The 17206-nt window shown below is 30.3% G+C and overlaps 1 protein-coding gene and 1 non-coding gene across 2 annotated transcripts; both read left to right on the forward strand.

Annotated features, from left to right (window-relative positions):
- The first annotated feature begins 1507 nt into the window (after nt 1-1507).
- On the forward strand, nt 1508-1594 carry TRNAM-CAU (transfer RNA methionine (anticodon CAU)). The gene is given in 2 exon segments: nt 1508-1545; nt 1559-1594. It is a non-coding gene; the product is annotated as a tRNA-Met (tRNA).
- Nucleotides 1595-13458: 11864 nt separating this feature from the next.
- Nucleotides 13459-16899, forward strand: LOC133819772 (protein SULFUR DEFICIENCY-INDUCED 2-like). The gene is made up of 4 exons (XM_062253106.1): nt 13459-13827; nt 15530-15742; nt 15883-16038; nt 16243-16899. Exons 1-4 carry the CDS (start codon nt 13714-13716, stop codon nt 16657-16659), a joined length of 900 nt encoding a protein of 299 aa, XP_062109090.1. The 5' UTR covers nt 13459-13713; the 3' UTR covers nt 16660-16899.
- The last annotated feature ends 307 nt before the right edge of the window (nt 16900-17206 follow it).

Consider the following 17206-nt stretch of genomic DNA (forward strand, 5'->3'; position numbering starts at 1 on the left):
GATGATCAAACATTCACAAGCATTAAGCATAAGATAAATAATCCACAGCAGAAAAAAGAAATTCAAGAAAATTTCATTAAGAAACCAAAAGCTTCAAGAAGAATCCACTAATACCCTAATAACAAGATTAGTTCAAAACAAACATAATGGAATCAATCAAATTAAATATAAACATAAACTCAAGAATAGAGAAATACAGAAGAGATCAATAAATCAAACTATCAGATCTTCAATGTTCTCCCAAGTCTCTAATAATTTCTCCACATCAAAAATTGAATGAATCCCCTAATTAACTCTTAAAAACATATTTAAATAGAAACCCTAAAAATGTTTTTTTCACGAAAATGACGATTTCGCCCTTCTGATGCCATGAAAAAAAATACACGCGCCGCGACCCTTGAAAACTCCAGAAAATGGCCCTCTCTGCTTTTTCCTTATGCTGCAACTCTTCATGTAAGCGTCACAGCCCTTCGTATTGACCCCAAAAACTTATTCCAAAACGAACAATTATCTCTGCAAATGAATCATTAACTTTCTTCTTGTCAACTTTTAGCATAAATTTCCCAAATTAAGCTGATTTTTCAGTCATTTCCCAAACTTCACGTTTCCTTATCCTATTTCCTGCAACCATACCAAAACAAGCATAATACCGCATAACATTCCACCAAAATGACTCAAACTTACCCTAAACACATGTTAAAAACTATGCTAAAAACGGACTCATCACTCAAATGTGTATATACACATCTCAAACATGTAGATCTTGAAAAAATACCCAAAATAAAAAAAAAATCACCCCAAACGACCACTTGAGTGAAAAATTACGTATCTTGCAAGAATTGTATTGAACACCATCGAACCTCCATCGAACCACCATCGAGCAACACCGATTTTTTCATGAAAATCTTGATTTTGAAGGCTCCATCGTGCTGACATCGAGCACCATTGAACCACGTCGATTTTCTGTAGATTTTAAAGTTTCATATCTGAAGAAAAAAAATCGCAATAGAAACCTAAAAATCATGCCCAGATCTGTTCGAAATGTAGTATTTTAGTGTCCTAAGTGAGAAATATTTGCCGTTACATTGATTTCTATGATATTTTACCTTACCCATGAATTTTTTTTCTAGAGAGGGAGTTGAGAGGAATGAATTGAGGGAGAGAGAGGGAAGAGAGAATGAGAAGGGATGAAAAAAGTTATAAGATGAGTATTTTAGATATTGTCAAAAAAATTAGCACTTTTTTTAAATGATTTAAATGCTTAACATTTTTTTTATTTACATAAAAACTCAAATTTCCCAAGCAAAAATATCACCCTGCCGTTATATTTCCCTAAATAATTTAGTTGCCTTTCCTTTTTCCTATTTATAATGAAGAAAAAAGAAAGTTAAATAATAATCCGCAACCACCTTTTTTTATGGATGAAGAATTGCAATTAAGAATTTTATTCTTCTAAGGGATAATGTAATCACCAATTAGTAATACTAATATAAATAATGTAAACAAAGGGGTGGTGGCGCAGTTGGCTAGCGCGTAGGTCTCATAGCTACATTGAGTGATCCTGAGGTCGAGAGTTCGAGCCTCTCTCACCCCAGCTTTTTTATTGTCAAAAATAACCAAATTTGAAAAAATATATATTATACTTTATTTTCTTACAAACAATAGGTTAAAAAAATTATTTCCATCATTTATTATAGCATGATAAATAAACTAAATTAAATGTCATATCAACTAAAAATTAATTAACGTATTAAATGATTAAAATAAGTAAAATCAATTAAAATCTCTTCAACACATACAAAATATATACTAACATATATTGTAAGTTCAAAATGAAATTTGAGATTTTATTAATGTGAGGGAAATTAAAAAAAATTCTCCTGGTGTATTCATTCACACAATATTATATTCTAGTGCACTTTTTTCACATGTTTACAAAAATACAACTTTTATTATTTTTGCACCAACTATTCCTATTGTCTCTTTCTCTTTCTTTATTTTCTAAAAATTGCAGCCACAACACCATCATCGCTAGACACCGGCATCCCTTTATTTCTTAGTTTTTCCTTTCTTTCTCTCTCTTTTTCTCTTCATTTATCATCTCTCTTTCTCTTAACTTCTCCATGGAGGCTACACAAAAAAGGCATATGATAGTTTTTAATGATTTAGAACTTAAACTCATGACAAGTATCACTTAAGACACTAATTATTGTATTTCGAGCAGATTTGTCAATGATTTTTCTTTTTCTGCCATCTTTTTTATTTGAAACTCTAAAATTTGTAGAAAAATGAATTTGTTTGATGCTTGCTCAATGGTACTCGATGAGACTTTAAAAATCAAGATTTTCATGAAAAAAAATTAACTTTTTTTTATGGTTGCTCGATACCGCTAAATAGTGCTTGATGCGATTCTTGCAATAAGCGAAACTTTTCACTCGGATGTTCGTTTGGATGTGTTTTTTTTACTTTTGGTTTTTTTCAAGATCTACACGTTTAAAAAGTGTATATACACATTCGGGAAGGTTAAAGCTTGAACAAATACCAAAATTCAAAATAATACCCCAATTTTGGTCGTGTTGTCAAGCTTTACACTTCCCAATTATGAATATACACACCTCAAACGTGTAGATCTAAAATAAAATACCAAAACTAAAAAAAAAAAACCCGAAATGAACACCTGGGTAAAAAAATTACGCATCTTGCAAGAATCGCATCGAGCACCATCAAGCAGTATCGAGCAACTATCAAGCAAAACATCGAGCACCATTAAGCTTCATCGACCAAAGTCAATTTTTTTTATGAAAATATTGATTTTTAAGTCCCAATCGAGCTTCATCAAAGAGCATCAAGTTGGGCATGAAAAATATGATTTATTATGGAAAAATCGATTTTGCTCGATGAAGTTGGAAAGTTTCTTAATACTGTTTGATAGTTGCCCGACACTACTCGATGGTACTCCATGCCAACTTGATGGGGCATTAAAAATCAAGATTTTCATGGAAAAAAAATTGACTTTGCTCGATGGTTTCTCAATATTTGTTCGATGCTGCTTGATGCTACTCGATGCAATTCTTGCAAGAGACGTAATTTTTCACTCAGGTATCCGTTTTGAGAGATTTTTTTTATTTAGGGTATTTTTTTCGAGGTCTACATGTTTGAGATGTGTATATCTGTTAGAAAATAAAGGCATGTGATATTTCTTATAAAGAAAATAAATAACGTGAATTTATAAGAATATATTATGATAAGTGGAGATGGAAAGAGTACAAGCATAAGCATATGTATTATAAATACTACTTTTTGTGTCAAATTTAGTCTAGTGTGCTACACTATCTCCTTAAAACAATTACGTTTCCTCACCGGGTGCTTGAGGATTACTAACAGTGTTTGTCTCCCAGGATAAAATAGTATATAAGTAGCAGCCAGGCACATTTCTTCTACTCCAAACGATATTACCAATGCCTAATAACACCATCAATATATGAGTGAGGACTTAAGATAGGTTCGACACCAAATGGTATGAACTCAGAGGAGCTTCAACCAGAAACCAAGAGACTTTCGACCAAGAGGGAAAGAGAGAGAAAGACAATTTCAAAAATTGAGAGAGATTTTGAATTTGTGTGCTAAAAAATGAGATGAAGCCATCTATTTATAGCCTTCAAGGGTGACCAAGTGCTTGAGAATCAAGCAAACAAAATTGGGTAACTACCCAAAAAGTCCATTTCAGGTAGCTACCCAAAATTGAAGTAATTTGTATGTAAGGCAAGGATGAGATCTCCCAGATTCATTTCTAGAGTGTTCTAGAACATTCTTGGTCAAATTTGGAAGGAAAAATAAATTATGGGTTGCAAAATAAGCTCAATACAATCTGGGCTTTATGGATTTGCATTCGTGCCTACAGGACGTGTGAGCACACATAAGTCACATGCGTTTTTTCTACACCCACAATGATTTGCATCCCCTGCGCACGCAAGAGAAAGTCTCAATGCTTATCAACTTACCAAGCTAAGAATATTGAATTCTATATACTCCCCTTTGAAAGGGTACTCAAATTTCAATGCAGGACTAACACAAATCCTATTATTTTCCCTTATCATTTTGCCTACTTTAGATGACAATTGCTCATTCACCCTGCAACAATTTTGAGCATATTAATACTTATTTTTTATGTACTCATGGAGGAGAACACAAATCTGTTAGGAAAATATGTATTTTGCCTCAATGGAAATAATAATAAATTACAACTCTATGCAATATATTACAAATAAATAATGATTGATTAAAAAGAGTTACAACTCTATAATTGAAAATTACAAATAAACAAAGAAAATGAAGAAGATGGTGAAGAAGAGAATAGTAAAATACAACTCTAAGCAAAATGTTACAAATAAAGTAAAGTGTTTGGAATAAAAGAAAAGAAAATATTACAACTCTTACATGTAAATAGAGAAGAACAATATAAAGATGAAAAGCAATAGAATGAAAGAAAGGAACAAGAAACAAAAGATAAACAACTCTCACTCACACTACCAAAGTGAAGAGTGTTGGGGATCACCAACTTGAACAAGGTTTGAAACCTTTGTCCAAAAGTTTATTTCCACGGGATCTCTCACAGATTATAGAAAACACTTTCTGGAATTATCAAGCCTCAAGGTGTTTCTAGCCAAGTGCTTCAATAGATAGAAAAATTGTATCTTACAAGTGAGCTATAGGCTTCTATTTATAGAGTTTAGAGACACCCTTTGAATTTCAAATTCCACCAACCCCCATGGCTGTTACCAATGTTTAATTGGATTAATATGAAATTAAAAATGAGATTTGAGAGTTATTTGAGTTTTTTGAGTTTTTTGAGCCGTTCAACAAAGATTGAAAAAACTAAAAAAATAGTTAGTTTTTGGCCTGTGGCCGCGGCCAGAGACATTGGTGGCCGCGGCCACTAGTCTCTGTCCCACAGGTCGCGGTCACCAACATTCAGTGGCTGCGGCCACTGACCATTTTCAGCACTTAAAATTGTGCTGTTTTTCCAAACGGTTCCAAACCCTCCCAAATGATTTTGTAACCCCCAAAACACATTATTGGGGTTAAAATCATATCTCTCACAGCCATTTCTCAAATGACTTTATGAAATTCATCTCAATATTGTGTAATAACAAATTTACACAATAAAGGGTAATATTTGGAAGTTACAAATTTGTAACACCAAATATGTTACATTATTTGGATATATCTCATATATCTAAATATTACAATATGTGACACTCTTTGTCACATTTATTTAATCTAAAACATTATATTATAATACAATATAATATTACATTATATTATAAAATAATATAACAAAATCTTCAAAGACATCTCACCAATAACAAGTAGTCTCAATAAATCATGCCTCAAAACGTTACTTTAAAATAGTGTGAACAATATCTATATTTGGAAAGTGTAAAGCTTGACAGCATGGCCGAAATTGTGGTATTGTTTTGAATTTTGGTATTTTTCTCAAGTTTTACACTTCCCAAAGATGTATATACACATATCAAATGTATAGATTTAAAAAAAATAGCAACAAAAAAAAAACTCCAAATGGATACTCGAGTGAAAAATTACGCATCTTGCAAAAATTACATCGAGCAAAGTCAATTTTCTGCAGATTTTAGAATGTCAAATATGAAAAAAAGTATCGCGAAAAAAACTAAAAAATTATGTCCAGATCTGTTCAATAATGCAATAATTAGTGTCTTATGAGATACTTGTCATTAGTTTAAGTTCTAAATCATTAAAATAAAATATCATGAGTCTTTTTTGTGTAGTCTCCGTAGAGAAGCTAAGAGAAAGAGAGAGGAGAAACAAAGAGCGAGAGAGAAAGAGAGGGGAAAAACTAAGAGAGTGATAGAAGAGAAAGAGTTGTTTGCAAAAAGAATTAGAATGATATTTTTGGAAACAAAGAAAATAATGGCACTAAAATAAAATGTGATATGAATACACGAGGGGATTTTTTTAAACTCAAATTTCCCATCCAAAAAGCCTTGGACCAAGTCAAAGGAGGCCATCCCTATATTTGCAGTAATATGGGTATTGGTTATCCAAAAAGTCTTGAATTGTACGTATGGTAGAGGTAATCCATTACCTAACCTAAATTTGAAGAAGAAAAAAAAATACTTGATTTAAAAGGCAATATCAGAAACTAAAAAAGAAGAAAGAAAAATCAATCAAGAAGAAAAGAAGATCAAATAACAAAAAGAAACAAAAATAAAAACAGAGAAGAAGAAGCTGAAAAAAATTGAAGAAAAATATCACCTTCTTTACGTAAAATTAAATAAAAAAAATTAATAAAATATATAATATATACGAAACTATACATTTACTATTAATAATTAAGGTAAAATAATAAAATTGCTCCAAAAAATAATACAAAACCTAAAAAACTAAACTTAAGATCAGCATATAGCATTATTAATTATTACTATTGCTGGAACATATAGTATTATTTGAAAATTATTCAAAAATATAATAAAGTTTTTTTTTAGAGAAAAAATATAATAAAGTTTATCCCACATAATTAACTCAAAATAAGGAAACCCACATTAGAAAAAAAAAAGTTTAAAACCTTGTAAAAATAAATAAATAAACCATTTCAAGTGTAATTTTCTCTTGAAAAAAACCCTTTTTTTTTTTTGTTAACTTTGTTAGCTGTAGCTGAGCACAAAGAGATGGCCCACGTGAAGTGGACTAGCTTAGAATTGACGAGTCCACACCTTCTTTTTGCAAAACAAGTACCACATAATATACTCAAAACAACCATACATAATAAATGTTTCGTATAATATACATATGTCACCATCATTTTTGATCGATGACCAAACTATATTTATACAGTGGAATTCTCCAACAGGGGTTTCACTTTAAGTCCTATCGGTGGAGCTCTCAGTGTTCTCGACCTTTGAACAGTTTTCGGCACGAATTTTTTTTATAATCGTGTGTATTGTAGCTATTTAGAGCATTATCGCGATTTTCAGAAAATTCCGAATAGTTTGCGGTACCGAAAACTTGGTTCAACCATGTTATTGCACGCGTGACTAATTTTTTTTATGCGCGTGAAAATCTTTGAACCTAGTTTTCGGTACTGTAAACTATTCGGAATTTTCTGAAAATTTGCAGAATGCTCTAAATAGTTACAATATACACGGGCATAAAAAAAATCGCGCCGAAAACTGTTCACAGGTCGATAAACACCGAGAGCCCTACCGTAGGGCCTATAGAAGAATTGTCCTATTTATATATATTAGACAATTTTTTTTATAGGGCATTCACTTTAAGCCTTATTAGTAGGGCTCTCAGTGTTCTGGACCCGTGATCAGTTTTTGACATGATTTTTTTTTATGATCATGTATATTGTAGCTATTTAGAGTATCCTGCAAATTTTCAGAAAATTCCGAATAGTTTACAGTACCGAAAACTAGGATCAAACATATTATTTTCCACACGCATAACAAAAATTAGCCACGCATATAACAACATATTTGAACTTAATTTTCGATACTGTAAACTATTTGGAATTTTCTGAAAATTTGAAGGATTCTCTAAATAGGTACAATATACATGGTCATAAAAAAATCGACCGAAAACTATTGACGAGTCTAGAACACTGAGAGCCCCACCAGTAGAACTTAAAGTGAAATCTCTACAAGGAACTCCCTAGTATATATTGTGATTGAGAGCCATTAATGTACTGATAAAGCTTGTCGTTTAACAACAATGGCATACAGTGAATGTACTGTTAATTCATATCGTCATTGACAACTTTCTCTTTTTCCATTTATTTATTATTTGAACGGAAAACTTTCTGAAACAAGTGAAGTGAAGTCCCTTTAAAATCCACAATTTTCATAATAAATAAATAAATAATGACAAATTCTTTTAAAAACGACAAATTTCTTGAAAAAACAACAATTTACTTCAAAATCGACAACTTTCTGAAAACAAATAATTTATTGAAAACGACAATTTTTCTCGGGAAACGACAATTTTCTTTGAGAAACAACACATTTTACCGGAAGAACAATATTTCATAAAACGACACCTTCCTTGAAAATGAAAATTTCTTAAGGTGTGATTGGTAGTTGATTTGGAAATTATATTATGATTTTGTAAACTCAAAATTTGTGGGACCTACCAAAATATATGATTGGTATATTATTTTTTAAAACTATATCCTAATCAAAATTCTAATTTTGTGTTATAATTAAAAAACAACGATTTCACGTTTTCTCTGTTTTGTGATTTTTTCTCCAAAAACCTAAAATCAAAATTAGTTTGTTTGTTCTCTCTACTCCTATCATCTGTATCAGTGCTTGTATTTTTTTTTTTTACTAATTTTTATAACTTGAGTATGTTCCCACTAGTAATAAGGTGTTTATGGAATATTTTATGACATTTAGGATGCCCAATTAAAAAATAAGTCATGCTGGCATTTTTATAGATGACAATATTATTATGAATTTAATCAATAATTATTATTAAATTTTAATTTATCAATATAATTAAATTTTACTTAATTAAATCTATTGATAAATCAAAATTTAATATTATACAACCTATGTATATAAAATATATAAAATTAAAATAATATTTATATTCAGCTGTTCCAATCAAGTATTCAGTTTCTGTTATATTTTCAAATTTAATACCAATGACAGATTCATTTTTTTAAAACTCAAAAACAGTTTAGTAACATTGAACCAATCACATTTTCAGAATACATGATTTTAATCACTAAATTCAGATTTTCATTTCAGAATTTTACTTTTCAAAAATACAGTTTTATAATCGCGAACTATTCAGACCCTTAGAAAACGAAATGTTTTCTATAAAAACGACAATTTGTTTAGAAAAAACTACACTTTTTCTCTGAAAAACAACAATTTCTTTGAAAACGACGTGAATATATAGAAACCACAATATTTTTTAAACAACGAAATTGTAAAATCTCTTCTATATAAAAAGTGTGTAGATAACGAAAATTCTTAATTTTAACGGTTTTTTAATTTTTTCCGTTAACTTAAACGGAATATTCTTATATTTAACAAAATATTATTATATTTGTAAATATGACTTAAACTTAAAAATAAAAAAATAAAAAAATTCAAATATGATATTTTTGAGATATTTTACATGATAATTATTTAAAAATAATAAAACCATATATTTAATAACTTAAATAAAATTTAATTAAACTTAAATTTAATATTATATTAAACATATAATATTAGAAAATAAAAATAGTTGAAGCACGCATGGATATTACTGTCTACACATGATTTTTTTATATTCTTATTTTATTTCTATTATTATTATTTTTTAAATATTATTGTATTTTATACATATATCATGTATTTTTGTAAATATATATCTATGTCAATGTTGTGTTTAGATATCATATATGTAGAGATTATTGATATAAATTGTTATCCCCAAAAATGGAGATTGATGACGTGGCAATAGAGGTGACAAATGACAGTACATGGTCCGTAAAAGACACATTAAATAGTCAATAAATACATTGACTCCTCAGAGTTGTGATAAAGTGACCCGGTAGACTAATGAAGAGTTTGGACTGCTTGAAAGATGTCATAACCAAGCCAAGTGCATCCTAGGAGATCCCAAGGGTGTGGTCCGAGGAGACCCCAAGGGGGTGGTCCTAGGAGAGCTAAGGAGAGTGCATCCTAGGGGATCCCAAGGGTGTGGTCCGAGGAAAGCTAAGGAGAGTGCATCCTAGGAGAGCTAAGGAGAGTGCATCCTAGAAGATCCCAAGGGTGTGGTCCGAGGAGACCCTAAGGGTGTGGTCCGAGGAGAGCTCAAGAATTTGGTCTTTATACATATGTCCAGCAAGTGCATGGTTACCCAAATAAAGAGTGCAATGTTAGAGGAGAGATATGACATGCTAGAGGAGAGTGCCATGTTAGAGAAGAGATATGGCATGTTAGAGGAGAGGAGTGCATGTCCTACCACCATGCACTTGTCCGACCAATAAAAACATGTCCTACCACCATGCACATGTCCGACCAGCACTTGCATGAGTGGTCAGTAGGAGGTGGATCAACTAGCTAGAGGGGGACTAAGTCAAGATTCCCAGAAACGGCTTCAACAAGATACGCGGGAATCTCTCATTCTTCCCACAAATTGGGGGTTTTGTTACATTTTAAATGTTTTTTGTAATTTAAATGTAATAAGTATAATAAAATATCCCGATTCTAGGGGATACCATATGTATGACCCTAAGCCTATAAATAGAGGGCTTATGGGATTAGAGAGGGGCTTCTGCTTCTTCTTTCTGGACTTTTGGGAAAATTTGGGTCTGAGTATTCTAGAGAGAGAAAGTGCTGGTATTTGAAAGAATTCTTGTATTTTTGCAATCTGTACTGAAGAAACTCAGTTGGCTCAGTCCATCTGATCTTGAGTACAGATCTATAATCACAACTCTAAGTGGATTAGGCTATTACCAATATATTGGGGCTGAACCACTATAAAAATCTTGTGTATTCTTTATTTTCTTTATTAAACCGTCGGTGTCGTTTAAATTCTCTTGAAGGTTTGTCGTTTTTGACGTTCTCACGTCGTTGATCAAAAACGCGGTCAACATAAATATTTATATATACTATAGAACTATAATTTATTCTATCACATATATATATTTTTTAAAATAATAAAATAGTTATTATTAAAACTATAAACAATATTTATAACTTTAAAACTAAACAACATACATTATAAGTAAATAGTTTTTTTATCAGCTATACATACATTGTATGTGCCATACTACTAGTAATAATAAAAAATATGTATTTTTATATTTATAACTTTTTTTTTCTCTTACATTGAAACTTCTATAAATTAATAGCATCAGAACTATGAATATATATTATTTTATAGACAAATTAATAAATTTAATTTACACATAAGTAAAAAAAATTAATTTATAAAGGTAATCATGAAAATACATTGAATGCATATATTTACATATCAAAAAATTGATAAATGCACCTAATCGAACCATACTATATCTAAAGTTATGAATTTAGTAGTGATATTATTATTAATTTAAATATGAAGTGGGACTTATGTATATTTCTCAAAAATTATTTTCTTATAAATTTAGTAAATTATTATTTTATTATATTAGCTCTGAATCGATGATGATGCTGGACAAAAATATAATTGAATCAAGATTATTAATTAATCATGTATTATATTATAATAATAATAATTTAGTGCTTCATGAAGCCAAGTATATATTAAATATACATTAATTATGGTTAAAAGACGAGTTCAAGATATATTTGTCTAGTAAGCATGCATTTTAAAATTCCCAAGAGCCAATTACTTAAGCTAATTAAACTCAAAATTGGCGAAGATCACATCTCAATCTCCGACCTTGAGTGTTTGATCCAAAGGTTGAGATTTCTCAAATCTTAACATCAGGTTCAATCTAAGGGCGTAGAATTGATTTAATTAGTAAAATTACAAAAGTGATTTTGATCCAAAAGTCGAGATTTCTCAAATATTAACATCAGGCTCAATCCAAGCGCGTAGAGTTGCTTTAATTAGTAAAATTACAAAAGTGATTGACCCGTTATAATTAATTACAATTTAATCCAAATAAACTTTTTTTTTTAAATGAATTTACTTATTTAGTATTTTGTATTTTTGCAAAGTATTATTTTGATATTTTTTTTTAATAATGTTTATATAACACCTTATATTTTAAAATTATAAATATTTGATATCCTAAACTCAGATTTAATAAATAAAATTTTATCACTAAGATCAAACTATCATAAATTATATATGATTAAATTTATATAATTGATAATAGTTTGATTAAATTGTTAAGATTTTATTAATTAAATTTAAATTTAAAATAACAAATATGTACTATTAATACAAAATAATAAAAGAGTAATAATATGTGTATCCAAAATATGCACATAAATATTATACACAATGACTGCTTTTTAAAACAGTGAATCTTGTTTTTATAAATGTGATTGTTTAGGATAAACGGTCACATCACTATATATAATAGGATTAATTACATCTCCCACCGTAATTTTTTAAAAAAATCGTTTTATACGGCATGTTAAATAAATTACAAAAATACGGCATGTTAATCGTTTTATACGGCAGTTTAATACGGTTCTTCTTCTCGGCTTCATGGAGTACCATGGACAGATTTTGGTACTTCTTCTAGGCTTCATGGAGTACCATGAACAGTTTTTAGTACTCTAGATCTTCAAAAGACTTCTGTAATGAAGAGAGAGGTGATTCCAGATAAATCATTTTCAATATTGTCTTTGGAAATTAATAAAGTAGATTAATTTATTTTTATTTAAAATGAATGTATTTATTAATATTAAAATTAATATTTATACAATTACTCAAAAAATAAATAAATATTTATACAAATTACAATATGCAGTTAATTAAAATTAATATTAATAACTATATGTTACAATATACAGTTAAAGTTTTAAGTTTTGTTATAAAAATATATTTAAAGTTAAAAAATTAGTTTTGTAAATCTTTGTAATAATCATGTTAAATAAATTTATAAATATTTATGTAAATGTGAGTTACAAAAATAAACTTTTTAGTTGTGAAATTAGTTTTGTAAATTGTTGTAACAAAAATGTAAAACTTGTTTAAAAAAAAATATTGTATTTCACCACTACATTCAATAAAGTGTTTTATAAATAATGAATATCTTAAATTTGTATTTTTAAGTTGTATAGCATAAATATGATGGTTCATGTAATTTTTTGGTACAATATTGTAATAATATAGAAAAATATAATATTTCTATGTATCTTTTGTTTATGATTTCTTAACTATAAAATATTTTCGTAAATATTAGTTACAAAAATATATTTCTTAGTTGTAAAACTAGATTTGTAAATTATTGTTACAAAAATAAAAAATTTAGTTACAAATTTGTTTGTAAGTTTTATCTACAAAAAAAAAAAAAAAATCTACATTTTCTATAACGGATTTTGTAAATATTATTTACAAACACGTAACAGATATTTACAAATTTGTAACAGATATTTACTAGTTTGTAAACGTTGTTCACAAAAAATTGTATTTTACAGCTTTTATTTATGATTTTGCCACTCCGTATTTACGATTTTGCCATTCCGTGTTTTTATCCAAAAATTCCGTATTTTTGTAATGCACCGTATTTTTCAGATTTTTTTTAACTTTTAGTGCATTTTTGTAGATTTCCCTATATAATATTTGTGTGTATGTTTTATGTGAACATATTATTACTCGTAATAAAATGACCTTTTACAAAAATAACACGTAGGCTTAATAACCAATTGACACGTGGCATTAAACGTATATAGCAAATCGAACCCACACAAACCTGCCCCCACGCACTAATGGGATCCATTAAAACCCGAAACGAACGTAGACAGAATACTGTCCAGATTCATTCCTCTGTTACACAAAGCTTTTATACATTACAACCCACGAAATAAGCTCTCTTTCGCTTAGCTAGCTCATCCCAATCTCGTTTTCCCTTCTCTTTTCCGATTCTCCATTTTCCTCCGACCAAGACACAGAACGAAAGTTCTTCAGAAATTGAGATTTTCTAGCTAGAGAGATTAAGCTTTGGAATAGCCTTATACACACACACACACATATATATACGAGATTAGAATGATGATGAGTAGGAGGAAATCCACGGAGAAACCAGAGGTTTCCACCGCCTTTCATGTCCTTCATAAACTTCCTCCCGGCGATAGCCCTTATGTTCGTGCTAAGCACGTTCAGGTAATTCTTAACGTCAAATTCAGCTTTCTGTTTGTATATAAAGATATATACATTTTCTGTGTATGTATTTGTTCGAATTCTGAGTGGTTTCGATCTTGTGTTCCTTTCTTTTTCGGATATGATTCATATGAATTATTTTGTTTGTGTTTATAATTTAAATTGTTGAATGGGGCGAATCGAATATTCGTTTCATTTTTTTTCAATGCTTTTTTTAGGAAGGATGGAAGAAAATAATAAAAATAGTAATTTGAGAGATTGAAACGTTCCTCAGATTTTTATTTTTATTTTCCCTGTCTTCACTTGTTTGTTTCTATGGAAAATAGATTAGGAAAGAAAAGTAGTTAGGTATGAATCGGGTGTTATTTTTTGTGATTTCAGATAGAAAAAGTCTTTGCCGTAATTACTGAACCACCTAATTCAATACAGCTATAAGTAATTCATTGATTACTTATTTATCTTCCAGCTGAAACTGTCTACATCTTCTAAATAAATCTGTCGAGTGGAGTCCCATGACGATAATTATTTTGTTCAGACCAAAAAAAAACGATTTTAAAAAAAAAAAAATAATGGATTTTTATTGGTCGTTCCTTTGGTTGACCCCAGATCAAGTCATGATCCCACCATCATAAAGTGATCTGAGCCGTTCAATTTCCAATCGAATGCATCTAAAATTATTGATTTTCTCATTATCTTTTCGTCGGTTGAGTTGGAACCAGATTTTCTAAGGGAAAAAGTGTTGAATTATATGTATAATTATCTTATATTATTATTATATATATAGCCTTGTCTTATCTGATTATTTATGTGTCAATGGATAGTTTTATTAGATCCATCAAACACTCGCCCCAATTGAATTTTCAAAAAATAAAAATAAAAATCAGACAAAAAAAACTTTATGATACATTTTATTCTTTTGGGAGCTAACAATTTGTTGAAGACTGTGATGCTCTACGTTTAAACCCCACTTGGGAAATGACTAACAATTACGTATCTTTTCAGATACTCTGGTATTATTACTACTCTTTGTTTTTACTTCCAAAAATGGACATAACGTAAACGCTAGCTAGAAGAAAAAGATACGTATAAACTCTATCTTAAAAGACACTTAACATGCACACCATGGAGGAATGGTTATGCCATAGACCTAGTTTTGGATATTAGGTATCACTTTGATATGGTAAAAGAGCTTTTCAATACTAAAATTAGACATCATAAAGTATGATTTGAGTGTGCCTGGTTTTCGAGTCTGTGTGCTCTTGTTATTGGTGGTCCAACTATAACTCAAAACTTTATAATACTCACATTATTAATATTCTTTTGAAAAAAAGATGAAATTACATCCTTGTATTATAATTTTAGTTGAAAACAAATAAAGATCAAATTCTATCCTTTGCTCCAAAAAATATTGTGTAATTGGAGTAAGATTTGGTGTAAACCGCGTACTCTATTTTAGAGATATGCTCGAGAGACCTTTTGTGCTAATTTTTATTCTGGCTTTGTTATTTTCTTTTCTTTTCTTTTTTGTTTTTTTATTAATAATATGGATTCTTCTTAGGTTAAAAACCTTCAAGTGGAGCCAAAAAGAGAAGTTTCTTTGTGTATTTGCTTCTGCAAAACATTCAAAAATTCAATTTGTTTGGACTCGGAAATACTGTTTCTTTCTTCTTTTTTTTTGCCTAATTAATTTTTCATGCGAATACAGTTAGTTGACAAGGACCCAAATGCGGCTATAGTTTTGTTTTGGGAGGCAATAAATGCCGGAGATAGGGTAGATAGTGCCCTCAAAGACATGGCAATAGTTATGAAGCAGCAAGATAGAGCTGAAGAAGCAATTGAAGCCATAAAATCTTTTAGGAATCAGTGCTCAAGACAGGCTCAAGAATCTCTCGATAATGTGCTTATCGATTTGTACAAGGTTAGTTATAACCAGAGCACTGCAATATCTTTTTCTTTTTTTTTTTGAATTTGACATACTCTGTAGGAGACTCGTGTTTGTTTTAGAATGAAATTAAGCCTATGTTTGCATTTGATTCTAATATTGGCTGTGTGTATCAGAAATGTGGAAGAGTTGAGGAACAAATAGAGCTACTAAAACAGAAGCTTCGCATGATTTACCAGGGAGAGGCCTTCAATGGTAAACCAACCAAGACGGCACGCTCTCATGGAAGGAAGTTTCAGGTCACCATTAAGCAAGAGACTTCAAGGATACTGGTACTTAAACTTACACTAATAAGCTTTTACTATTTGAACCCTTCTCAATAGATGTTTAAATTCATTATTCAACAGCTTCAATAACACTCAATTTGTTATCCATTCCCTCTTTACTACTTTGACACTTGTCAAAATAACCAACAGTTAAATTTAGGCTTGTAATCTTGTTTAACTTAAATCTTACTTTACAATTACTTGGCACAGGGTAACTTAGGCTGGGCCTACATGCAGCAAGGAAACTATCAGGCAGCCGAAGTAGTATACCATAAAGCTCAGGCAATCGATCCTGATGCCAACAAAGCCTGCAACTTGTGCATGTGCCTCATCAAGCAAACACGCTATACCGAGGCACAAGCTGTTGTTGATCAAGTGTTGCAAGGCAAGGTCTTGGGATCAGATGAACCCAAGTCGATAAACCGGGCTGAGGAACTTGTCAAAGAACTTGAAAAATGCCAATCAACTACAAAACTCATGTCCTCGAATTCTTTTGAGTTGAACATAGAGGATGCTTTTCTTGAGGGGCTTGATCAGTGGATGAATCATCAATGGACACCCTCTAGATCGAGGAGACTCCCTATCTTTGAAGAGATTTCACCATTTAGAGATCAGTTGGCTTGTTGATGAATCCATAGATAATTACACCCTTTTTTGGGGGTGATAGTATTAAGATGTAAACTGCAAATAGGCCTTCTAGTGTTCATGGTGTTGGATATTTAGCCGGCCAGGAAAGGGCGTACGTACTACGTAGTTTTGTTGTATTCCTTTTGAGCTTGTAAAAATGGTTGAATGAACTACAAATAGTTATGGAATTTTGATCTGTTGAATGGAAAGAAAAAATATATAGAGGGTTTTACATTTAAACTGTGATTTTCATTCAACTAAGCTTCAATTTTCTGATTATCAACATCCACTCGAATACTCGATTATCATCAAATTCTCTACATAGTCCTCTAAATAGCTTTCAACCTTATCTGTTTTCACTTCTATCAATGGAAGTGTAAGCATAACCAATTCCTCCAACTTTGGACGATTCAGAAAGCCTCTCCACCAAAAATCTAATCATGGATAAAGGAACTGCCTGTGCAACACATTATAGTCTGTAACTGAGCATAATTTCCAGTACAACAATATGAATAACATATACACGTATAGACCCTTATAAGGGTAT

The sequence above is a fragment of the Humulus lupulus genome, chromosome 2, assembly GCF_963169125.1.
Source record: "Humulus lupulus chromosome 2, drHumLupu1.1, whole genome shotgun sequence".
Taxonomy (NCBI): domain Eukaryota; kingdom Viridiplantae; phylum Streptophyta; class Magnoliopsida; order Rosales; family Cannabaceae; genus Humulus; species Humulus lupulus.

Coding starts and splice junctions, on each gene's coding strand:
- LOC133819772 (XM_062253106.1), top strand. CDS start 13,714: ATGATGATGAGTAGGAGGAAATCCACGGAGAAACCAGAGGTTTCCACC. Junction 13,828..15,529: donor TTCGTGCTAAGCACGTTCAG/GTAATTCTTAAC, acceptor ATGCGAATACAG/TTAGTTGACAAGGACCCAAA. Junction 16,039..16,242: donor AAGAGACTTCAAGGATACTG/GTACTTAAACTT, acceptor TACTTGGCACAG/GGTAACTTAGGCTGGGCCTA.